Raw genomic sequence first — 25,302 nt, 5'->3', positions numbered from 1 at the left:
CTTCTCCTCTGCCGCACTCCAGAGTCCAACCTTTCAAACACAAGTTCAGCCTGGACTTGGAGAGAGAGGAAGGGGTGTTCACGTGGGTGTCTGCACGTGTGTACGTGTGTGAGGTCAGAGCTCACAGTCAAGTGCCTTCCTCAGGTGCTCTCCAACTTATATTTTTGAGTCAAGGTCCCTCCCTGGACACGGAGCTCACTAACTGGGCTAGGTCATCTGGTCAGTGAACTCCAGGGATCTGACTGCCTCTGTCTCCCCAATACTGGGACTGCAAGTGCGTACTGCCATGCCCAACTTTTACATGGGTGCTGGGGATCTGAACTCAGGTCCTCAAACTCGCGCTGCAGGCACTTTACCACATGTGCCACCTCTCTGGCACTTCGAGGGCTCTTCAGGCCGATCACGTGACCATTCCTACCACACCATAAAGGAAGATCTGTCTATCTGTCTCCCAGATACAGAGCCTGGCTCAAGTTGCCCCTTAGTTGGCCAGTAGGTCAGCCCCAGAAAGGGTCATCAGCATACCGCCCTCCTGCAGGGCTGATAGAGTGAGCCAAGCAAAGCCGACCGCCTGGGGTGCTGGTCCTCCCACTCAATGCAACCTCAGCACCATCCTCCAGGACTTGTAGGTTCTGACCTAGAGCTTTCATCAGGAACCTGTGGAGACACTCTGCAGTCTTCCCTTCAAGGGGACATGCCAGGGAGTGTTTCTGCGCTGTGGAAATCCTGGAGGATGCTCACAGAAAGCTTTCGTCTTTCATTAAATATATATATATATGAATCTTCCTGACTGTGACCCAAAATATATCTGAGGCAAGAATAAAGACATAATACTTAAAGGATAGTTGGATTCTTTCAACAGAACACCTAAGATATAAATGGCAGTAAGTCAATGTCAGAAAAATTAATAAAGCCGGGCAGTGGTAGTGCATGCATGTCTTTAATCCCAGCACTTGAGGCAGAGGCAGGCGGACCTCTGTGAGTTTGAGACCAGCCTGGTCTACAAGAGCTAGTTCCAGGACAGGCTCCAAAACCACAGAGAAAGCCTGTCTCGAAAAACCAAAAAAAAAAAAAAACAAAACAAAAAAAAAAAAACCTGTCTCAAAAGACCAAAAGAAGTTGAACATCCAAACTGTCTAGGCTCCCACAAAGCCAGAGGATGGAGGGGGGAGGACCTTGGACTTTCCACAGGGCAGGGAACCCTGACTGCTCCTGGGACTGGAGAGGGAGGAGAAGAGGAGTGGGGAGAGGGGGAGAGGGGCGGGAGGAGGGGGAGGGAAATGGGAGGCAGAGAGGAGGCGGAAAATTTTTTTTTCAAAAAAAAAAAAAAAAAAAAAGGGATAACGACAGCAGCTCCTACTGTCAGTGCCGGCCTTCCTCGTGCCGGACCCTTCCTAATTCAATTTCCTTCCCATTCCGGGCCCTTCCCTATCGTCGCCCCCTTCACCTTGGATCATGTTCAAGAAATTTGATGAAAAAGAAAATGTGTCCAACTGCATCCAGTTGAAAACCTCAGTTATTAAGGGTATTAAAAATCAATTGATAGAGCAATTTCCAGGTATTGAACCATGGCTTAATCAAATCATGCCTAAGAAAGATCCTGTGAAAATTGTCCGATGCCATGAACACATAGAAATCCTTACAGTAAATGGAGAATTACTGTTTTTTAGACAAAGAGAAGGGCCTTTTTATCCAACCCTAAGATTACTTCATAAATATCCTTTTATCTTGCCACATCAGCAGGTCGATAAAGGAGCCATCAAATTTGTCCTCAGTGGAGCAAATATCATGTGTCCTGGCTTAACTTCTCCTGGAGCTAAGCTTTACCCTGCTGCCGTAGATACTATTGTTGCAATCATGGCAGAAGGAAAGCAACATGCTTTGTGTGTTGGTGTCATGAAGATGTCTGCAGAAGATATTGAGAAAGTCAACAAAGGAATTGGCATTGAAAATATCCATTATTTAAATGATGGGCTGTGGCATATGAAGACATATAAATGAGCCTCAAAAGGAATGTGCTTGGGCTAAACATGGCTATTATGCTGTATCTGTGTTTGTGTCTGTGTGTAGCAGCATGAAGACAATGCCTCTATGGTTATGCTGAATAAATTCTGTGGATGCTAAAAAAAAAAAAAAAAAAAAAAAGACCAAAAGAAAAAAGACAGAAAGAAAAAAAGGAAGGAAGGAAGGAAGGAAGGAAGGAAGAAAGAAAGAAAGAAAGAAAGAAAGAAAGAAAGAAAGAAAGAAAGAAAGAAAGGAAGAAAATTCAATAAACAGTAATGTCAATGGCCACCCATCCCTTGGACTAAAGCAATTTGCAATTTACCTACCCAGTTTTCTGTCACATAGACTAATGTCTAAGGGGCCAAACCCCACATTTCCCTGATCTTTTGATCTCTTTTTGTCTTTTTTTTATATGTAACCAGGGTCTCATGTAGCCCAGACTGGCCTCAAGTTTGTTACGTAGCTAAGGATGATCTTGAATTACTGATCATCCCGCCTCTATCTCCTAAGTGCTGAGATCACAGACATACACCACCATGCCTGCTTTTGCAGCACTGGAGATGGAAGGCCGGGCTTTGTGCATGCTGGGCAAGTACCCTGATGACGGAAGTGTACCAGGTAAGTTTTCAAAAAGAACGAGGATGCTAGAGGGTAGGGAGAGGAGAACGGCCACGGTCAAATGTTTTTCTTACCGAGACAGTTATGACCATCATGAGCCAACCTGAAGCCATCGAAACAGGTGCAGCGATAGTTGCCTGGAATGTTTAAGCAGTCATGGACACAGCCTCCATTTAGCTCACTGTCACATTCATCCACATCTGGAAAGTAAAAGAGAGGCGATCCAAGTAGTTACTGCTTCTCTAGGAGATGTATTATGTATTTACCTGGTAGCCAGCCACCCCACTTCTTAGAATCCACTCAAACAGAAAAATAAACAAGCGCTACTCATTCATTGTTGTATTATTTCAAATTACAAAATACTAGAAACAACCTAAAAGTTCATATTTAGGACAGCAATTTAATGGCTGGGGTGTGTGCTGACTGCCTTGTGTTGACACACAAGCTAGAGTTATCTAGAAGGAGGGAATCTTAATTGAGAAAAATGCCTCTATAAGATGCTGCAAGGCATTTTCTTAATTAGTTATTGACGGGTGAGGGCCCAGCCTATTGTGGGAAGTGCCAGTCCTGGGCAGTTGGTCCTGGGTTCTATACGAAAGCATGTTGGGCAAGCCATGAAGAGCAAGCCATAAGCAGCACCCCTCCATGGCCTTGGTATCCACTCCAGACTCCAGGTTCCTGCCCTGTTTGAATTCCTGTCCTGACTTCCTTCAGTGATGGACTGTGATATGGAAGTGTAAGCCAAATAAGCCCTTTCCTCCCCAAATAGCTTTGGTCATGATGTCCATCACAGCAACAGAAACCCTAAGTCATGGTACATTCACTCGATGTAGCTGTAGAGAGAATGAAGATGATCGCTATGAAATGATTTGAAATAATTAAGAGAATATACTGTTAAATGAAAAAATCAAAATGCAAGAGTGCCTAGAATATGTTAAATTCAACACATCAAAAAACACACATGCATACAGAATTTCAACATGCATAAAGTTTATGTAGGAATAAAGAGTCTCAGAAGAGCTAACACCATTCAGAAACATCCAGAGGAACTTACTATAAAGCTGTCCTTAGAACAGCAGCCTGAGGATAAGGAGATCACAGAATAGAACTAAGATTGCAAAAATGAGACCAGAGACCCACGGGCAGACATGGAGAAAATTTCAGACCTAAGAACACTCAGCCTCTAAGCAGGACATCTCCATCAAATCCCTCCCCTCAGGGGTTGGGGAACCCTGCAGCAGAGGAGGCAGAAAGAGATAGAGGGGACAGAGCCAGAGGGGATAGAAGACATCAAGCAGACAAGGCCCTCTAAATCAACAGGACCAACACATATATGATCTAACAGAGACTTAGGCAGGTCTGCACCACATGGGGTCCTGGCGCTAAAAGGCCATCCCTAATTTCCCATCCTTAATCCTGAATAATCTCCAATTGATAACCACTTGCAAATGAAATTTTTAGTTTGCTCAACTCCTCTTAAGGGTAGACTGAACGCCTAGCAGTAGATGTCAACAGGAAAGGAACTCGATGGCACCTTTGGGTTTCCTTGTCTCATATTCCACCCCCTTCCTCTCTCTCTCCCCTCTCACCCTAAAGGTCCTTTGAGTATATACTATAGCTTCCAGTTTTGCATTTTTATGGGATTCCTGAGTGTGTAAATGAGTGTATCTTTGCATCTGTATCTGTTTCTTGTGCCTTCTCCTGGGCTCTTTTCCTTCTGATTGTTCTGTCCTATCCCAATGCGTTCATTTTCATTTTATTTTACTATTACCCTTTAAGAAGCCTATTTGTTTTCTAATGAGAGATAGAAAGGGAGTGAATTCAGATGGGAGGAGAGGTGGGAAGGAACTGGGAGGAGCAGAGCGAGGGGAAACTGTAATCAGGATATATTATGTGAGAAAAAATCCATTTTTAATAAAAGAGAGAGAAAAAGAGAGGTCGCAAGCTTGAAGCCGGTACAGGCTGTATGATGAGTTTGGGGACAGCCTGGATCACATAGCAAGACTCTGTCTCAATAACAAAGCCCATGGCAGATCTGTATCACAGACTACTTATTCTCTGATTTTTAAAAAGAAATTAAATATGGATACAGACTACAGCAAGAACTGCTTCAAAAGCAGCACCAAGAGCACTAATCCAAACACAAGGAGCTCATCTATATGAGGCATCCAGGAAAGGAGCTAGAAATAGGTTGCTGGTTAGTGGCTGCTGAGACCAGGAAGGTATCAGAAGTAGATCACTGGTTAGCTGTTGCTGGGGGAGGGCTGGGAATGAAGTGTGCACAGTAAATCTTACTGAGAGAGTACAATGTTTGAAAACTCTGGATGTGTGGCTATACAACTCAGACAATTTATTACAAACCTTTGATTTGTATATAAAAAATCGGTGAAATTTATGGTATATACGTGGTGCATCTGAAAAGCTGTTAATAAAAAGAAAATAGACATCTGGACAGCAGTGGTGCACACCCTTAATTCTAGCTCTTGGGAAGCAGAGGCAGAAGGATCTCTGTGAGTTCGAGGCTAGCCTGGTCTACAGAGCAAGTTCCAGGACAGTCAAGGCTACACAGAAAATCCATCTCAAAAAAAAAGAAAAAAGGAAGGAAGGAAGGAAGGAAGGAAGGAAGGAAGGAAGGAAGGAAGGAAGGAAGGAAGGAAGGAGAGAAAGGAAGAAGGCATCTATTTGTTTATTCGTACAAAAGACAAAGGAAGAATAAACAGGATACCACAGATAAGAGGGAAAGGGGTAGAAAGAGGAATCATGGGGCAGGGTGAGGGGAACAAGAAGACACAGCACCTGTTTGAGGACTAATCTGGCACAACCTTGACGCTTAGAGATGCAATGACATTCCATTTATGTTCATAATACAAACAAGTAACCAGGAGGTGTAGGGGTCAGGTGGGCCATAATGGATAAGTGAGACACACAAAAAAACAAACTAAATATATTATGAATTAAAACACAAGGAAGACTCATCAGTAAAGTACTAACCCCTCTCCCCCATTCTCCATCCACGCCCTCCCCAGGCCTAGGCTGAGCAAGGTGTCTCTCCATAGAGAATGGGCTCCACAAAGTCAGTTCATGCCTGAGAGTTAGATCCTGATCCCACTGCCAGTGGCCCCCTCTACTGCCCAAGCCACACCATGGCCACCTGCAGGGAAGGGCTGGCTTCTCACTGTGAGAAGAAAAAGCTGCTAGTGAAGACTGAAGTGACAACAGAATTCAAAATGTCAGTGCTACCCATAGTTTTTAATATATATGCATAAGAACAAAAACAAAGAATAAATAAGTAGGGCGAGGTGATACACACTCAGGAGGCAGACAAGTGGATCTCTGTAAGTTTGAGGCCAGCCTGGTCTACACAGCAAGTTCCAGGACAGCTGGGACTATATACTAGAAAGACCCTGTCTCAGAAAAACAAACAACAGCAAAAACAAATAAACACATACATGCCTGGACATGCTAACTGTGTGCACAGAGGACCTCGGAACAATGGCAGCCCTGGGTTCTGTATACTCTGATCCTTTTCCACCAAAGGGACCAGAGCTCACTGTGGGAAGGGGCTGGTTCCAGGGCAAGCAGAAAACAAAGAAATGTGGAGGAGCTTACAAAAACTATTAGAAAATTCTCAAAAAAAAAAAAAACAAAAAAAACAGGATGTGAAAAATGACATAGGCAACAGCAAGAAGGAGCTTCCAACAGCTGGAGCTGGAACAATCCGAAAATAAATAATGTTATAAAACCAATGAAGAAATGGATGGGCGAGCAAGGGGCAGATCTTCCTTAAAGAACCCAGTTTAGAAATGCATAAGGGGGCTTAGTGAGAAGTCTCAAGGAGGTGCACACCAGTGATACCTGCTACAGACGGGATCCACAGTCAGAGGCTAAGGTCAGTGAACAAAGACTTGAGGGACAAGAAGGATCCTGGCTCCCCCAAATATGCGTCCACTATAAATGGGGGGGGGGATAGTAACTTTGCAGTCAGTAGACACCATTTTTTTTGTTTTGTTTTTGTTTGTCAAGACAGTGTTTCTCTGTGTAGACCTGGCTGTCCTGAAACTCATTCTGTAGACAAGGTTGGCCTTGAACTCATGAGAGCCACTCACTTTTGCCTTTTGAGGGCTGCAATTAAAGGCATGCACCACATGCCCAGCTTACCAGACACCATCTTAAACCAGGTGATGATTAGCATTATCCGAATGGCACATAGTGACATCATATATCGCTGCTGTGGTTTCCTGGAAAGGTCACTGTGACAGCCCTCCTGCAATGCTACCAAGTCATATCACGAGAAGACATGATACATTCTCTTCTGACTGGTTTTAAATTCAGTGTATAGCCAAGGCTGAACTGAAAATCATGGCAATCCTCCTGTCTCAGCCACCATGCCTAGCTCTATCAATTCTTTGCCTCTTCATACAAGGCAAATGAACAAAACAGTGTTCATCAAAAGGAGAGGCAGCTCAGCAGTTAGAAGCACTTGCAGCTCTTGCAAAGGACCCTGGTTCAGTTTTCAGCACCCACATCAGGCAGCTCCAAGGGATCAGACACTCCTTGTAAGCCTCCATGGGCACATGCATATGTGTAGCATACATACATATCAAATAAACCTTTTTAAATTATTGATGTCATGGCTGGAGATGCTGGCCTAGCATGAATGAGACTCTGATTTCAACCTTCAATATTACATAAGCCAGGGGTGGTATCCCAGTCCTTGGGAGATGGAGGCAGGATGATTGGGAATTTGAGGGCATCATCTCCTCAGCTACACAGAAAGTTTGAGGCCAGACTGAGCTACATAAGACCCTATCTCTAAAAAAGTTTCTATGTGAGACAAAGAGAGAGTGAGAGCTGGGGAAACACAAGAGGAACAGATGCTGACTCTGTGGGTTGGGACGTGGAACTGGATTCTGAAGCAGTAACAGAGCATCAGGGAGAATCTGATGACATCTGAATGATGTTTACAGTTTGGTTTTTAAATGACATCGTGCCATTGCTAGTTTCCTGGTTTGGGTGACTGTGCTGTGCTTTTGTAAGCCGACAGCATTGGGGTAAGATGGGCGAAAAATACCTATGAGCTTTGCATGGTTTTATGACCTTTCTGGTCTAAAAGTATTTCTAAATGAAAAGTCTCTTAAAAGAAAAAAAAACACAAGTTTTAGAAAAGTAAAAGAAAAACAGTCTAATCTCCAAGAACACCTGCCCTCACATGCACAAACCTACATACAGACACAAGCAAACACATAATTAAAAATATAAATAAATAGGGGGCTGGAGAGATGGCTCTCCCAGAGGTCCTGGGTTCAGTTCCAGCACCCACATGGTGACTTAGGCCTGTCTAAAACTGTAATCCTATAGGATCCAATATCCTCTTCTGGTATGCAGATATACGTGTAGAGAAAACACACAATACATAAAATAAGTAAATCTTATATAAATAAATAGAAAATACAGCTAGGTGTGATGGTACACACCTATAATCTCAGCACTTAGAAGGCAGAAGCAAGAGGATTAGTCTTAGTTGTATGTCCGAAGCCATGCTACGCTACATGAGACCATGTCTCAAAAAAACCAAAAAAAAATCAAAATCCAAACAAGAGCAGCAAACTCCAGAAATGACTGTATACCACACACACCAGTTACATTCTGGATGTTATATACTATCCCAACACCAAGAACTGGACTTCTCAGACAGGGTCATTTGAAACATCAAGACATGAATACTAATTCATCAAATGTCAGCCAAACAGACATGCATTAAGCTGTCTTTTCTCCTGCCTCAAGAAGTTAATGCGGTCTTCCAAGGGCTTAGACAGGACTTTCTCACTCACTATGTAGATTTTGTTCCTGCGGGGCATTCAGATCATCTCCCACCAGGAGTTAAGCCCAAATTGTAAAGATTTTAAACCTCTCAGTGAAAGAGGCCTCCAGTACTCTCATCAAGGTTGGGTCCAGAGGCAGGAGAAGCTTCAGAGCTGAGCCCAAACACCTCTCATCAGTTTAGTGGGGATGTCTTATCCAACCAGAGAGGCAGCTGCAAACTGGGACAGAAAGGAGACGAGGGTGTGACTTTTGCCCGCAGGCTGATCATGTGTTTATGTGCCCCAGTCCTCAGTGTTTCCATCCATAAAAGGAGCAATGGAGATGACCCAGAGTTCCCTGAAGAGCCCCGCCATGGCTGGCGCTTGGCTCCCTCTTGGGAGAGCAGTTTCCATTCAGTATGATCTGTGGTTCAGACACTGAACTAATCCCAGTGGGCAGAGTCCAGACTTCAAGGCCTCGGGTCTAGAGCACCAAAGAGCTAAATTCTCCTTCTGCACATATTTTTCCCGAGTGAATCTGTCACTCAAATAAGGCAGCACCTGGGTATAATTCTAAAGTATAGTAGGTCCCAATCAATCAGCCCAAAACCACAGACAGGATGGATCCTCCAAAGACAGCAGAAGGCAGGACTCCAATCCTTGGTCTCCAGGGAAGCGGGATCCTCGCAGTTCTGAGAGTCTGGCTCTCCCAGCGAGTAGAACCAAAAGATAGCAAAGCATCGCATATCCTTTTCCAGAAGCTACACCAAAGAACATTTTGGAGCCAGATAAAACTGTAATCAACTCTGGGGAGGAACTGATGCCCCAACCCTTTAAGGATCTGAAAATCGTTTCCAAGAGCAGGTGGCAGTCATTTGGTCATTTAACCAACGTGAGTTACGAGAACTAAGGAGGGGCAGCCTCTCTGCCGCCCACTTATCCAGGGCCCCAAGACACTTACCATCACACTGCCTGCCCTCCCCTTTGTAGCCAGGCTTGCAAGAGCACTTGTAGGACGTGGGTGTGTTCTGACACAGCGCATCAACATGGCAGTCATCTAGCCGTTGAGCGCACTCGTCCACATCTGCAAAGGAACACAGCAAACACCTGGTATGGTTTCCAAGCTGGGAGCGATCTGGCTCTAGTGTCACCTCCCATCAGCCCGCCCACTCTACTCCTCCAAAGTCCATACTGCCAGGGCACCCCAGGATAAACCACACCAAGTCCAGGCCCCTTTCCAAATGTCCTGTTCTGAGAGGAATCATCCAAGCATCCCTTACAGGCCTCCGAGATTCACTTCAGATCTGCCTCCTCTTGGAAGGAAGCCCTGATCCCCTAAAGTCGGGTAGACGTCCGCACCACGTGCTCCCATATAGTTAACGCATCCTAGCAGAGAGTATACAGAGTTGTCACTGTCCGCTCTCACCTGGCTCTCCACAGTGCCCTTACAACGGAGCCAGGTCCTCGATGCCAAGCCAGCACCGCGCATGCGCCTGGCACATGAGTATATCGTAGACTGCCTGCTAGAGCAGAGGAGCAAAGAGCAGGGCTGGCCAGAAAGTTCCAGAAGACTGCCAAGACAGCTGTCCCTCAGCCTTCTCCGAGTTTGGGATGTAGGTGGGGGTAAAAGTTGGCCCGGTCTCTGAGCAAACAGTATCTCTCAGGCTGTGCAATGTAGGAATGATGTTCCAGAGATCCAACCCCAACCCTGCCGGTCCTCTCAACCCACCGAAGTCAAAACATTTCCGGGGTCGACACCGCTCCGGGATATGAAGATAAAAACGAAAGTTTTGAAAGTACTTAAGTCCCATTAGAGCAGACTATCCAACTAGTTTGGAGCGTGGCTGCTCCAAACCTGGAGGCTTAGGACAGTCCCGGTCTTGGGACAGTAGCTATTCAGTGCTCACAGAACTCTCTGCAGCTCATTCTGGAGTTGGCAGAACTTAACAGCCCCAAAGGAGAAAAATGAGCCGACCTCAGTTTCCCTTATTCACACAAGGGGGAACTGGATGCCAGACTCCAGTCCCCGCTACTGCACTCCGCCCCTGACAATCTGGCAAGCAAGCACTCTCAGGAAACCCTGGAAACGACAGGTACAAGAGCAGAAGTCAACAGCCCAGATCAGGAGCCTCCTTGACGGTGAGGACGACGGCGGGTGAGGGCTCCCGGGAGCGGGGGACCACGCAAGGGGACCCGGAGAACCCTGCCCTACGACCTGCCAGGTGCGCCCCACGCCTGCTCACTCACCCTCCAGCGGCCGGTCGGCGCGGCCCCGGACGGCGGCGACCAGCAGCGGCGGCGGCGGCAGCAACAGCAGCAGCAGCAGCAGCAGCACTCGGGCCGCCCCAGGCCGACCGCGGCCCGCGACCCCCATGGCAGCCGCAGCGCGCGGAGCGGCTGCCGAGGCGCGGGGAGGCGTGTGCGGGCTCCCGGCCTCCGCGCCCACCGACACCCCCTGGCCCTGCCCGCCCCCGAGCCCCGGCCTCAGTTTCACACGGTCCTCGGTGCCGCCCCGCCCGCCTGGCCCCTCCCCGGCCCGGGGCGGAGGGGGCGCGGCCGCTGTGGCCCGAGCTGCTGTCAGACAGCAGCGCCCCGAGCTCCCTGAGCCTCGGTTCCTCTCTGGGGAGCGCCCTCCAACTTGACCGGGTCCTTCCAGCCTGAAATAGTCACAGGACGTCCAGAAAGTGTCCCCGCTGAGTCCCAACACAACAGGACAATGGACCCCAGGCGCAGCACCCCTCCAACAACATCTTCTTGGGGTTCCACAAACCCTGTCGGGAGAATTCAGGACAAGGCTATCTTAGTGGGGCAGTGAGTCCAGCTGTTTTGCCCAGTCCAACACACTCCGCTGCGCCTGGCTATAGCCAAGGCTCTCTGATACCCCAGCTGATGGCACCGTGAGAACCCAGTCTGTCTGTATGTATGTCTGTCTTGTCTTCTCTCTTTCTCTGTCTCTCTCTGTCTCTCTCTCTCTCTGAGTCTCTGTCTCTCTGTCTCTGTCTGTCTGTCTGTCTGTCTGTCTCTCTCTCTCTCTCTCTCTGAATGTTCTTCTCTGAATGTTAAGTGTATCTCAACAGCAAGGAGGTGAAAGAAAAAAGGGTACAGGGATCAAGGGTGGGCCACCACAGGCAGTAAGTAGAACACCCAACTTTGTCCAGGGCACAGGTGGCATCTATGACCACAGGAACCTTAAAACATCAGATTTGGGGAGCTGCAGACAGAAGCAATGCCTACCTACCACCTGTTCCTCCCAGCCAGGCCTTCCCATCTTTTTCCAGTCAGCAACATTCCAGGAACAAATACTTAATGAACCCCTAGATCAATGGTTCTCAACCGTCCCCTTGGGATTCAAATGACCCTTTCACAAGGATCGCCTAAAAACACCAGAAAATGCAGTTATTTACATTACGATTCATAACAGTAGCAAAATTACAGTTATGAAATAGTAACGAAAATAATTTTGTGGTTGGGGTCACCGCAACATAAGGAGCTGTATAAGGGGCTGCAGCATTAGGAAAGTTGAGAACCACTGCCCTAGATGAAACAGATGGCCGTATGCAGAGATGTGTTCTTCTCTGGGTTTCTCTGAATGGTACTTACTTCATTTTCTCCTGTGGATATTTGCATACATCTTCCTGTGTATGTGGACATATGTCTAAGTATACTTACTGCACATGTATGTGTGTATATTTACACACACTAATTCCTTGGTAGAAAAAGAAACCTCATCAGAAGCCCCCACCTAGCTCAACACAGGAGCACACAGGTCTTCTGGGGCTCTGGCCATCACCTACAGCCCCCCTCCCCCCTTAGCTCTAGGACTGCTTCCCTGCCCTGGTGTCAGCTCAGGGCCCAGGCTCAGCCTATCTCTTTGGGCGGGATTTTACATATTCTCCTGCTGCTGGATGGAGACGCTGAGAAAAGAATTGTGTTTTCCCTTTAACCTTTCCTCTCCAGTTCAGGCTGTCAGGTTCCATCCCTTCCTCTGTCTCTGGCTCCTCCCTCCCATTCCTTTTGTATTTGGTGCTGAGAGAGACACTGACTAGCCCTAGTTTGAAGGGTGGTGTTTTGTTTTGTTTTGTTTTAACACATTTGTAAATCTTCACTTAGTGAAACTTTCCCTTCAGCCTTTGTCTCCGTGTCTTTAATGGTAGCCATAAATTACTGCCTTCTTTTCTCCGGATGCCTCAGGCTTCATTGCTTTTGAAACGATCAAAGTTATTTCTTCTGAAAATCCCACTCAGAACTTCCCATTGTGCGGTGCAGCTCTCTGCAGCTCCGGTCAAAGCACACCAACACACAAGGCTACCCATTAAACTCAGAGGAACCTCTCCAGTCTCTGTGCTGCCGTTTGCGTCCTGTTCAGTTACTCCATGTTTGTGTGTCAACGGGAATGCAAATTCATAATGATCAGGTCTCCCTTGAGCTTTTTGCCTCAGTGTCCTTTGTGCTTGCTTGTTTGTTTGTTTGTTGTTTGTTATGGTTCCTGGAAAAGCACACTACTGGCTCAGATGTCAAAAATTCTTCTGGATCTGGTTCTGTTTGCTCTGGCTTCCACACAAACCTGTTTTTAGTTGGTCAGCTCCCAGATTCCTGGGCAACCTTTCTGCACTTGAGATTAAAGTCAATATGATTTATGACTGTGGATTTCCATAGTGTGGGGTTGGAGGGAGGACGGGACGTTTAAATGTAACCTTGGTCGCTGTCTCCAGTGACCTGATTGGTCCTGCACAGGCTACTTTCTGCCACCTGTTGTTTAGCTGAGGTCCCCACAGGCGGTCACTGCGTCTGAATTGAGACTTTCCCTGGTCACCTCCCCTCCTGAAGCTACAGGCCATGAATCAGACCTGAAGGGACAGGTGGCCCAGCCAGTGTGTAGGATTCTGGCCTTTCTGGAGAGAGATCAGCGTCCTACAGCTAGGTCAAATGTGGCGTCACGGGCAGCTTCAGCACCCATTTCTTCCCGTTACAGAGAGCTTCTGAGGGGATGATGCCAGGGTTTTCACAACCCAGACTCCTGTCTCCCTCTCACCTAGCTGAGAAATCCTCTCTAGTGTCTTCTTGGAATGCTCTTCCTACATCCTCTCTCTGGAACGTTCACTCATTCCCTCAATTCCATAACATAAATCTCCAGATTGAAGTATCCCTTAGCTGCTGGCCAAAATGGCGTCCTATCCCCGCCTCAGCTGCCTGTGATTCCCTCTGACTCAAAATCTTCGAAAGAGCTCATTGCTTTCTCAGTAGGTATTTCATCTCTTTGGAACTATCTGTCCACTCATTGATCAAGCTGTTTTATTTCTTGTTTCACTTTTTTTTAGTTCTTTGGCCATTTTAGAGGTTGAGCTTCTAATGTAGAGCTAAGCAAAGATTCTTCCCGTTCTATAAGCTGCGTCCTCACTCGGTTACCTGTTTTCTTTGCTTTTACGCTCAGGAGTCCCATGTGCTGTGTGTTAATAATGTGACACTTCTCATCCTTGGTTTCTAAGTGTGTAGATTTAGCTTCGCAGGGCTGTGGTAGCTGTAGACACCACCAGCTCTAAGCTTGGCCCCAGAGTTTACTTTGTTCTGTAATGAGTTATTAGCAACATCTAGTGCAGACATCGAGGGAAGGCTCCGTGCTGCCCCATCCAGGTTCCCTTTCTTCTGCAGCACTGCTGCTGTTTCCACAGCCTCTGGGTCAGACAGCGTGGGCCCCACAGTTCTGTGCATTCATCCCAAGGCATATGCAGTACCAGGCAAATGGCAGAGTCCACAAGTGACGATCTCGTCCGGGTGTCTCAGACATCCATACCTGCACACTCATATTCCACCAGACTTCACTTACAAAGCAGAAATCTGGCCAAGTGTTGTGGTATCCTCCTATAATCCCAGTACTCAGGGAGATGAGGCGACAGGATTGTGGTTTTGCAGCCAGCCTGGGTTTCATAATGATACCCTATCTAAAACAAAACAAAACCCTCAGTTGTTGAAGATGAAATTATTAGTGATTCTAAGATGGCCAGAACAAGGCGTAACACCAAACGTGGGGCCTTTCTGCCTGACTCCCCAGGATGGACTCTTAGACCAGCCCACATGAGTGCACACTCAGGTTCTATACTCTGACTTTAACACGTATATAGACACACACAGAGATACATGTATATGTGTGTATATAATATATTATATAATTATAAATATTAATCATAGGCTTTCATGAGACAACACAAAAAGAAAAGGCCAAGATTTCTAAATAGCAAAAGAGCGACATGCACAAAACGGGTCTCGGGAGAGAAGGGCTAACGGCCTGCCTGCATGGAAGAAGCAGACAGGCTCCAAGAGTTCCTGCACCCACTGAAAAAGCAGCCACCTGGAGCTGCAGCGGAGAAGCTAACGAACCTTTATACAGCACATCAGAGCAGGGGAGACACCTTCAAATTCTTCCTTTTTATACCAAAACTCAATGGTACTATGCACAAAAAAGTAAGCCATATCAATGGCACTGATGACCATTAATTAAAAATCCTTAATAAAAATTCACAACCAGGGGCAAGAGAGATTGTTCAGTGGTTAAGAGCACTTCCTGTTCTTGAAGAAGATTCAGTTACAAATACACACATTAGGTAGCTCACAACCGTCTGTGACTCCAGTTCCAGAGAATCTGGCCGCCTTCTTCTGGCTTCCTCTGGCACCTGCAAGCATACATACATATGCTCAGACACACATACACACACACACATGTGCACACACACACACAGGCATACACACAAAATAAAAATAATAAATCTTTTTTTTTAAAGCAACCATCCAGTCATAGTGGCACTTGCCTTTAATCCCAGGCAAGCAAGTCTCTGTGGGTTGAAGGCCAACCTGGTCTACACAGAAAGTTCTAGGCTAGACCCTGTAAAAAAGTAAGACCCTACAGGAAAAAAAAAAGCACCCAGAATTCAGCACCAAATCAGGTATATTGCTACACTCCTGTAATCACAGCCCTGGGGAAGAAGAGGTGGGAGGATCAGGAGAAGGACATCTCTGACTCTCTGGTCACTTAGTGAGCTTGAGACCAGGCTAGACTGCCTCAAAAACCAGAGGAAATCCAGCATCATGCTAAGTGGCATATTTCAGGGTACAAGGATGATTCAATATTATGAAATGTGCCTAGGTAAATAATCATGACACATAGAAAGGTTTCGGTGGGAACACTACAGAATCCTCTCCATAGATTAAAAAAAAAAAGAATAAAAGAATCAGAAATAATATTCAGTACCTGGAAATAAGCCAAACAGATAATATTCAAGGTCTGTGTGAAGAAACTTTCTAAACCATAACCCCAATAGAACATGTTCTTAGACACAAATGCTCGGTATCACAAAGACGACGGTCCTCCATAACTTACCATTTGTTGTTAGTTCACCCCAGAGATGGAGCCAGGGCTGTGTGTACGGGTCGGCCCTCAGTCCTAGGTAGCGGTCTCCTTTAACTTGGTACGTTACGCCGGCAAACCGTCATGTGCTGTCTCACTAAGCCAGCTCTGGAAGTGATGTTGTCCTCCCCCAGTTCAGACACACGTTTGTCTCAAAGTGTCCCCTAGGGTCCCTCATCCCAAGAGTAGAATCACTGTGCCCTTGGGAACAGCTAGAAGGTGAACCGTCTTCAACAGAGGTTACCATGGTTTATCCCACCATCTAAAGGCTCCTGCTATTGGGAAGCTCAGCTGAAAGCTCAGTCAGGAATGCCAGCTGACTGCCTCAACTTCCCCAAATGGCAAGTCGAGCACCCAATTTGCTGTATGTCTTGAGCATTCGATTTGATGATATCCTTGCTTTCCAACTGATTTTTGCTGAATGTTTTGATTTCCCAATTTGATGATATCTATCTATCTATCTATCTATCTATGCTTTGCTAATTTATTCTTTTACTTTAGCTTGCTGTATGCTTAATAAATTCACTCACTCAAAGATACCTATGACTATCCTAGGTCATTCTCTGGACTACATATAACAAAACATAAGTGATACAACACCCATAAAGCAGAGCATTATGGCCTAATGAGAAGGCTTAACTGCTGAGAGCACCTGCAACCAGGTCTGGTGCCCTGAGCTCCACCCCGAGATGCACAGCACAATGGAAAGAGAGGACCAGCTCCCACAGGTTGCTCTCTGACCTCCACATGTGCACCGTGGCATGCACACTGCAGCACATGTGCCCTCCCGATCAATAATTAAATATGAGAAACATGAAAAGCATAGAGCATTAGACAGCTGTGCAAACAGAAAGAGAAACTTTCTGCGCTCCAACATGGAGAGCTCTCGTGTCCACAAACGGAAAAAGATACAGGACGTTATGTGCGTTGTGTTACCTTTTGCACACAGAAGGAGGTGGGAGAAAAGCCCGTGTTTGTACTTGCTTGCCCATATCTGCGTGAAGACTCAAGGAAGACCGGGGAGATGTAAAGAAGACAATTAGCAGAGATGCAGGGGGCGGGGCTGGGGAAATGACCGGCCAGGATAGAAGGAACTGGGTGATTATCTTTCTACACTTCTCAGTGGTTGACTATATTAGCATAAAAGCAGAAGGAAATTTAACCAACGCAGCCCCCACAAGGCCACTATCTGTGAGGGTGCAGGACTTCATGGCAATGCAGCAGTTTTGGGGTCACCCATCTTTTTGTAAGCAATCTCTTATCCATGTTCCTGAAGTAACCCCGGTAAACTCATTGGTTCACACAAAGGTAAAATAGGAGGAGGAGGAGGAGGAGGAGGAGGAGGAGGAGGAGGAGGAGGAGGAGGAGGAGGAGGAGGAGGAGGGGCAGGGAGGCCAGACCTGGTGGTGTTTTTCAGTCCATAAGCCCCGAAGCAACTTGGGGTGGAGTGGGGCCCTGCTCCCAGCCCAAGAGTCACCGTGCTTTTCCCAGCAGACTTTTCCTTTTAGAAAGTATTTATTTTGGGTGAGGGTTGGTGCCAGCATATGGTGGTCAGAGGGCTACTCACAGGAGTCCACTCTCCTTCCAACATGTAAGTCCTGGGAACTGAACTCAGGTCAGCCGTCCTAGTGACAGCCATCTTACCAAATCAGCCATAATTCACTTACAGCCATAGAGTCCCATACTGACTTTCTCCTGTAGTCTTAGGATTATTGACGAAGCCGTGGTGAATTATCCTCCTGGACCAATTAAGGCTGAATGGAAAATATTGCCTGCAGCTTGTGGGAAAATATTAAGCATCAAAACTCTCTCTCTCTTTCTCCTGGTCAGTGTGATTTTTATGAGATAAAAATCATCACATAAGATTACTGGTAACAGAAATGGTGCAATCTTTTTTTAATTACCTCCCGGAGCCAATTAATAAGATAACAAGGAAAGGCATGAGCCGCCGTTCCTCGCAATTATCCATCAGTCTGTGTTGCAATTTCTTTGCGGGTCGCTGGCAGTGCCTTTCATTTATTAATAGGTGAATGCAAAGCCAGTTTGTCAATTGTTTATCTCAGTGTTCAAGGAAAAAGAAAATAGAGTTCACAGTCTTCTTTCAGAAACTGAGTGTGTGACGGAGCAGCGGGGTCTTCACAATTACATACAGGTAATGTATTATTTAGAAAAGTTGTTCCTGTATCTGGGGATGTGGCTCAGTTGTTAGGGTACTTGTCCAGCAGGCAAGAAGCTCTGGATTGCATCCCCAGGGTTGCACACCCCAAGTGTGGTCAAGCTTGCCTGTAATCCCACCACTCGGTAGGCAGAGGCAGGGAGTTCAAGGTCATCCTCAACACCGGTCAGTTTGAAACTGTTAAAGACAAGGTGGGGATGGGGTGGGGTTTTGCAGGGGTTGGAGGAATGGCTAGAGGATTAATTAAAAATGATTAGTGTTCTTTGCAGACCAGAGTTTGGTTCCCAGCACACATGTTAGATGGCTCACAATCACCTTTAACTCTAGCTCCAGGTGATCAGTCTCTTCTGGTGCACACACACACACACACACACACACACATAATTTAAAATAAACCCTTTTTAAGTTGCCAAAAGACTTCTAGAGAGCCCTTATAATGCAGATTACACAGGATTCAGAGACTTCCAGAAACCCCCTCACACTCTAGACTCTGCTAGACCCACCAGGACTAAGGAAGGCTGCTTCCTGAGGGAGACAGACGCAGCAGCACATCTGATTGGAAGCTTGAGACACACCTGGCACTAAGAGAAGGGCCGGGAACAGGAGCCTGGAAAGCCCTCCAGCCCTCTACTTAGACCTGACTGGAAAACCAGGAGCAGAAAACGGTCAGCCTGGGGGGACGTCGGACGGACATGAGTTGTCTCGAGCTAGTTCTGGCAGGAAGTAGAGCCGGAGATGCTCCCATGTGCTGAAGAGCTTGCAAAGTTGCTACCAGACTCTTAGCAAGGAACGAACAAGGCTCTGCAAGGATCCTGGGACAGCGACCCCAGGGCACAGACTTCACTCTTCCCTCTGATGGCAAAGCTGACCTCCCACCTCCCCCACGCACTCAGCTTCCAGCGTTCCAGACACCTCTGATGTACCAGCTCCTGGACCATGGCACCCCAATCCGTCTGGGGAGGGGGCTGCAGTTCTCCAATTGTGATCATGGAGGAGGCTCCTTTGGTACCTGGGTGGGAGGCCTTAGACATGAGCCCTCCTCCACCAGCAGCTCCTCACTCACAGCTTCCTCACCATCCCAGGAGATCCCAGCCTCCACAGTGGTGGTCAGTCTCTAGTGACGACCCGGATCCTCAAGAAAAGAGCCGAAACTGCTTTCTTCCCCCTAAAGACCCGCAGCCCAGTGCAGTTTTTCTTTTTTTTTTTCTTATTGAACTTTGATCATACGTTTATTTGACTCACTATAGACAGTACAGTTTTGTGGCTCCCGTTTCCACTTCATGTGAGAGTAAAATTAAAAATGAGAAGGGAAAAAGAAATGTTGCTTCTCTTCCATTTTGCAGTCTTGACAGCAAAGACAGGTTATCAGCACTTCCCTAATGAATACACATTGCCATAGAGGACGGTTTTTAAATGCAAATGAGTTTAGGCTAAGGATGCAGACAGACCTGGACGTTAACTCTAATCCTGTGTTCATTATCTGGGACATCTTGGGTAGGTTGCTTTAACCTCTCTGTGACTCAGTTTCTCCAGCTGTAGTCCTTGTTTGCAGTGAGTCCTTGTTTGCAGTGAGCTGAGGCTGAGGCTGAGGTGGACGCGGGCTTTGGCACTGAGAAGGCTACAGTCAAAGGAATTTCCACCTCTGTGGAGCCAGGACCTGCAGAAGCCAGCCCAGCCTGTACCACCGCCGTCCTCCATCACACCGTGCCAGAGAACAGACACTTGCCCTGACCTGTTGGGAAGAAATGATTATTAATCTCCCTATGGTACGGTGTAATTAGGAAACGTAGGGCCTGGGGAGCTAGCCAGCTCTGACCAGATCCCAGAAGGCATCTGCCCATGCGGTCTCTCGGCACAGGAAACCAAAAGGCTCTCAATGTTTAAAGCGGACAGGCGTGGTAGAGAGAACTGAATGCTGACGGGCAGAGCTGAAGGATGCAGCTGTAGGCAGGACCTCCTGGACAAGTTCCTAAAGATACTGACTTGAACCCCGCCGTGGAAGCCACCACTGCATCAGCAGCCGGTGGGCAGACTTCAAGGACTCAGCAGGAGCCACGCGGACTAACACTAAGCTTGACCTCGCCAGCCCTGTAACCTCAGTCATGTTAGGCCAGGCGTGGTGGTGCATGCCCTTCAATCCAAGCAGGGAGGGAGAAGCAGGAAGATCTCTAAGTCAGAGGCTAGCCTGGTCTATTCAAAAAGTTCCATGCCAGACAGGGCTACATAGACCCTTTCTTAAAATGAAATAAAAGTTGTGTGTGGGGGGGACGAACCTCTGAAGACCTAAGCCTTGTCCCAGCAACTGCTTCGCTACCGCCTCACAGTGGCTCATCAACATCCCCGCTAGGGAACAAACAAAACAGCTGGAAAGCAGCACACGCGGCCGTACCCTTCACAATGCACATAAGTGACGTACATTTCACAGTAGTGATGAAGTCACACCCAGAAACCGAGGTGCAAGGGAGCCTGGAAATGCTGAGGTTTTGCCTCTCAAGCTCTGCAGTGCAGAAAGAGATCCCTGTTCTTGAAGTCCAGGCTGAGTAGCAAGCTCTCATGGAAGCTTCGGACAATCCTGACCGATAGCTATTTGCGCTGGAAAGGCTCCAACCCCAGTGGAAACCCTCAGCCAGCTGTGCTCTGTGGAGAGGTAGTGTCTGGTTGCTTTGCAGGCACACACCACCCCTTCTCTCTTCCTGACAACACACAGGTTTCCATTTACCCTTGTCTTTCTCGCAGTCAATTCTCTGGCAATGCTCTGGCTTTGGAAAACCATTCCAAGCATGGTCACTGGACAAACCAACGTGTTCTGTCTTCCCAGCCACAGAAGTGGCCCAAGAACAGACATGATAACAAGATCAGAAGACTCACAATGAGCCCCGAGAATCTTGCTGGTCCTGCTGATGTTAAGCCCTCTCGCTCCTGCTGTGAAATCCCTGATTTCATCTTGCTATCATGAGTGAAGCTAACCTGAGGACAAAGTCTGCGGTGAGGACAGCTCCAGGATCTCAGAGAATAGAGCCAGCCCACATCGGACCATACCCAGACTCCTGCACAGCACTGAAAATACAATAGAAACCCACACATGGACAGCCGGGCCTAGGAGCTCAGGCCTGTGATGGAAGTGCTCAAAAGGCTGGGTGGGGCTGGATGATTTCTGTGAGTTCGACGCCAGCCTGGGTTAGAGAGTGAGGCTGTATTAGTCATTTCTGCTGCTGTGATAAACCCCACCATCAAGGCCACTTACGGAAGAGAGTTTATATGGGCTTACAGATCCAGAGGGATGAGTCCGTCATGGCAGGGAAGTGTGACGGTGAGGGAAGCCATGAAAGCCAAGATAGAAGCTGACCGTTCACATCCTCAACCACAAGCAGGAAGCAGAGACAGCAAACAGGAAGCACAAAACCACTCCCAGTGATGTGCTTCCCCCAGGAAGGCTAGACCTCCTAGTCAGTGCCAGCCGCTGGGGACCCTATGGAGAACAGGTCATTCCAACACCATAGAAGACTCTCAAAACAAAACAACAACAAGCTGGGAGTGGTGGTGCACACCTCAGCATTTGGGAGGCAGAGACAGGTCGATCTCTGTGAATTTGAGACCAGCCTGTACATAGAAAATTTCAGGCCAGCTAGAGCTACACAGTGAGACCTTATCTCAAAACACAAACCAAAGCAAACACAACAAAAGACATCCCAGACCAGGAGATAGTTCAGCAGGTAAACACACTTGCTGTGCAAACCTGATGACCTAAGCTCCATCTGACTCCCATAAATTATCCCCTGACAGCCAAGGGTACACACATACACACACACACTACAGACACACACACACACAAGCTAACAGAATTAGGAAGTAGGATAATTGGAAGATTCAAAGAACTGGAAGTAGACATATCATCTTGAGCACAGCTGAGCTAAAGTTAGGACCTGTCCTAAGATCTAGGTGACAGTGACAGGCCAGGAATATCTGGGGAAGGCACCTTCCTGGTGAGTCACTGCTCCGTGCACAGGCTGTGGTATCAAATTAAAGTTGCCAGGTCCTTTTGGCCTAGAAATAGTGGGGAAACTGTTCTCTCCCGGGAGGGCAAGCGCCACCCTGTAAGGCCTGCGAGGACCCACGTTTGTGCTCGCTCCCCATGCAGGGGGCAGTAAAGCTGATTTCTTTCATTTTGATTTTTAACAATAACGTTTTTGCTGCGCACCCCCTGAAAATACGGCCAGAGGTCAGTATTTATTGTAGTAGAAGGCGCTCATAATAGAACTGAAGTGGGAAAGGCAACTGTGAACATGCACATGACAGCTCACCTCAACACCCAGACACCCAGCGAGCTGGAAAGCTGAGTCAGCAGCTGAAAGCACTCCCTGAGGGCAGGGGTAGAGCTCCCAGCACATATATCAGGCAGCTCACAGCTGACCGTAACTCCAGCTCCGGGGATCTGACACCTTCTTCTTCTTCCTCCAAGGACACCCCTACACATGTGCACATAAACACAAACACATAAACTTTTTAAACATTTGCCAAGCCTGATAACCTGTGTTGATTCCCCAGAACTCATGGAAGGAGAGAACTGATTCCCAAAATACTGTGACACCCATCCATGCTCCAGTCCCCACACCACACACACACACACACACACAAATAAAATTTTAAATTAGACGTGGAAGTTTATGTATGCATAGGAAAAGTCTGGTGGGGCCAGGCATGTGACTTGCCGATTGTGCGCTGAGCCTGGGTTTGATCCCAGCACTACATGGCCATGGTGGTGAACACCTGTAATCCTAGCACTTGGGAGGTTGGAGGCAGGAGGTTCAGGAATACAAGTTATGGGGGCGGGGAGAAGAGGAAGGGAAAAAAAGAAAACGGTGGGAGAGAGAACCAGAGGGAGAAGCCCAGGGGCAAATATGTGTGCAGAAAATATGCGCTAAAATGCTTGGGGTTATCCGAGTTGCTGTCCTGTGGTAGATGTGGGGGTCTTTCTTCCCCAGTAGTCCATTCGTCTGCTGTCCTTGCGTCCTCAAGTTCCCCAGACTTTCAGATCATCCTCTATCTGGCAAGCATTCATTCCATATAGTGAACACATTCCAAGGCCCTCCCCCGGCCTTGCGGTAAATTTCCTGGTTCACGCTCAAGTTTGCTTCTCCTTCCTCTTCCTGCCTCTCCCTGGCACCCCACTCTCGCAGCTGTTCGCTTTGTCCTCAGTTAACCCAAATATGGAATGCTGCCCCCTCTCCTCGATCCCCTCCCCAGAGAACATCTTACCCGGGGTGCTACTGAGAGGCCACAGCTCGGCACGGTGCTGTAGCCAACTTAAAATCAGCAGGAGCGCCCCGTGCATGTCCTGGCAGCGGCTGTTCCAGGAAGTGTCTCACTGGACGCCAGAGACCAGTTCCCTCACTTCTGCCCCAAGGACCCACCCTGCATCCACCGGGTCCCTGCGTGTCACCCAACTATCACATTTTTAAACATTCTTTGTTTTCTTCTAAACAAGTTAGCGGCCCCTGCAGGTCTTACTGAGGAGCCGAGTCCTATCCCCAGCACAGGACGGAAGAACAACCAAACCTGAACAGGGCAAGACCGAGCCCCCGGGAAAGGGAAAGGAGCCAACCACTTTATCCCTTTGGGATGGGAAGGGTCCACCAAACAGATGCTGGCTCGGGTATTTTCTAGGGCCCTGGGGCGGGTCCTCCCCTTTTTCTTACTGACCCTATTCAGGTGCTTGCCCCGTGCCCCCTGACAATTCATCCCACAATATTTTCCATGATAAGAAGCTACACTCTGAGAATACAGACTTCCCACTGACTTCCCACTAATTCTCCTTCAACGCCTTGAGTCCCTGCAACCCTCTTCTCCCGCAGGCTAAGAGGGAGTCACTGGGACCTCTTCAGCTATACAGGCCCGGCATTCCAGGGCTGCTGAGTCCAACTTGGGTCTGTCAACAATGGGACTGCAACCGGACAGCTGACCAGTGAAACCCAGGGAGGACTATGTCCCAGCTAACCAGGACGCCTCCCTGTTGTTGGTCTTACCTGCCCAGGCCCAAAAGAAGGATAGTCCTTTCTTCTGTCTTGGCCAGATCTTCATTCAGTTTTTGTCTATGTTAAGAAACTCAAGAAATTGGTCATCAAAAGAACAAATAATCCAATAAAAAAAAATGGGGTACAGACCTAAACAGAGAACTCTCAACAGAGGAATCTAAAATGGCTGAAAGACACTTAAGAAAATGCTCAATATCCTTAGCCATCAGAGAAATGCAAATCAAAACAACTCTGATATTCCATCTTACACCTGTAAGAATGGCCAAGATCAAAAACACTGATGACATCTTATGCGGGAGAGGTTGTGGGGTAAAGAGAACACTCCTCCATTGCTGGTGGAAATGCAAACTGGTACAGCTGCTTTGGATATCAGAATGGCAATTTCTCAGAAAACTAGGAAACAACCTACCCCAAGACCCAGCAATACCACTTTTGGGTATATACCAAAAGAATGCTCAAACATATCACAAGGACATGTGCTCAGCTATGTTCATAGCAGCATTGTTTGTCATAACTAGAAGCTGGAAACAACTTAAATGCCCCTCAGCCAAAGAATAAATAAGGAAAATGCGGTACATTTACACAATGGATTACTACACAGCAGAAAAAAATAATGACATTTTGAAATTTGCCAGGCAAATGGATGGATCTAGAAAACACCATATTGAGTGAGGCAACCCAGACCCAGAAAGACAAATATAATATGAACTCATTCATAAGTGGCTTTTAGACATAAAGCAAAGGAAAACCAGCCTACAATTCACAATCCCAGAGAACCTAGACAACAAAGAGGTCTCTAAGAGAGACATACATGGATCTGATCTACATGGGAAGTAGAAAAAGACAAAATCTCCTGAGTAAATCGGGAACATGGGGATCATGAGAGAGGGCAGAAGGGGAGGGGAGAGGAAGGAAGAAGAGCAGAGAAAAATATATAGTTCAATATAAATAAATAAATAAATAAATAAATAAATAAATAAATAAATAAGAAAAGCAAAAGCAAAAGCTCGGTGATCCCCTGAATGACCGCATTACAGTGTCGTGGAAGTTGATATTCACAGTTCACTGGACGCCTCCCCAAAAGGCCCCTCCCTCACTAGCTCCGCACTCGCTAACTCCGCCCTCATTAGCTCCGCCCTTTGTCAGCAGCAAGGCGGCAAGTCCGTTCTCTTCCCACCCAGCCTGAGTTTTCCCATCTACAAAGCAGGGATAATAGTTGGAAGAAGCGAGTGAGTACTTGGCACTTACACGTTATGGCTCCAGCAAGGTCCT

The 25,302-nt window shown here is 47.3% G+C and overlaps 2 protein-coding genes across 4 annotated transcripts in view; one reads left to right on the top strand and one right to left on the bottom strand.

The window, feature by feature from the left end:
- Positions 1-10,868, bottom strand: part of Scube2 (signal peptide, CUB domain and EGF like domain containing 2) — a 73,051-nt gene extending 62,183 nt beyond the window's left edge. For 2 of the 3 annotated variants that reach the window (XM_057779075.1, XM_057779076.1), the window contains exons 1-3: positions 10,671-10,868; positions 9,385-9,507; positions 2,697-2,822 (exon numbers count right to left, since the gene is read on the bottom strand). In XM_057779075.1, coding sequence (XP_057635058.1) covers positions 2,697-2,822; positions 9,385-9,507; positions 10,671-10,797 — 376 coding nt within the window. In that variant the 5' untranslated portion in view covers positions 10,798-10,868. The remainder of the gene's footprint in view (positions 1-2,696; positions 2,823-9,384; positions 9,508-10,670) is intronic. The other variant, XM_057779077.1, reaches the window with a different exon arrangement.
- Positions 1,345-2,115, top strand: LOC130880156 (malignant T-cell-amplified sequence 1). The gene has a single exon (XM_057779078.1). The coding sequence runs from the start codon at positions 1,456-1,458 to the stop codon at positions 1,999-2,001; it is 546 nt and encodes a 181-aa protein (XP_057635061.1). The 5' UTR covers positions 1,345-1,455; the 3' UTR covers positions 2,002-2,115.
- Positions 10,869-25,302: the final 14,434 nt, after the last annotated feature.

This window comes from Chionomys nivalis, chromosome 8, assembly GCF_950005125.1.
Source record: "Chionomys nivalis chromosome 8, mChiNiv1.1, whole genome shotgun sequence".
NCBI classification, from domain to species: Eukaryota; Metazoa; Chordata; class Mammalia; order Rodentia; family Cricetidae; genus Chionomys; species Chionomys nivalis.
The sequence above is the reverse complement of the archived record's forward strand: the minus strand, read 5'-3'. Positions and strand labels throughout refer to the sequence as shown.

Excerpts from the sequence above, each read along its gene's own strand:
- LOC130880156 (XM_057779078.1), top strand. The coding sequence starts at position 1,456 with ATGTTCAAGAAATTTGATGAAAAAGAAAATGTGTCCAACTGCATCCAG.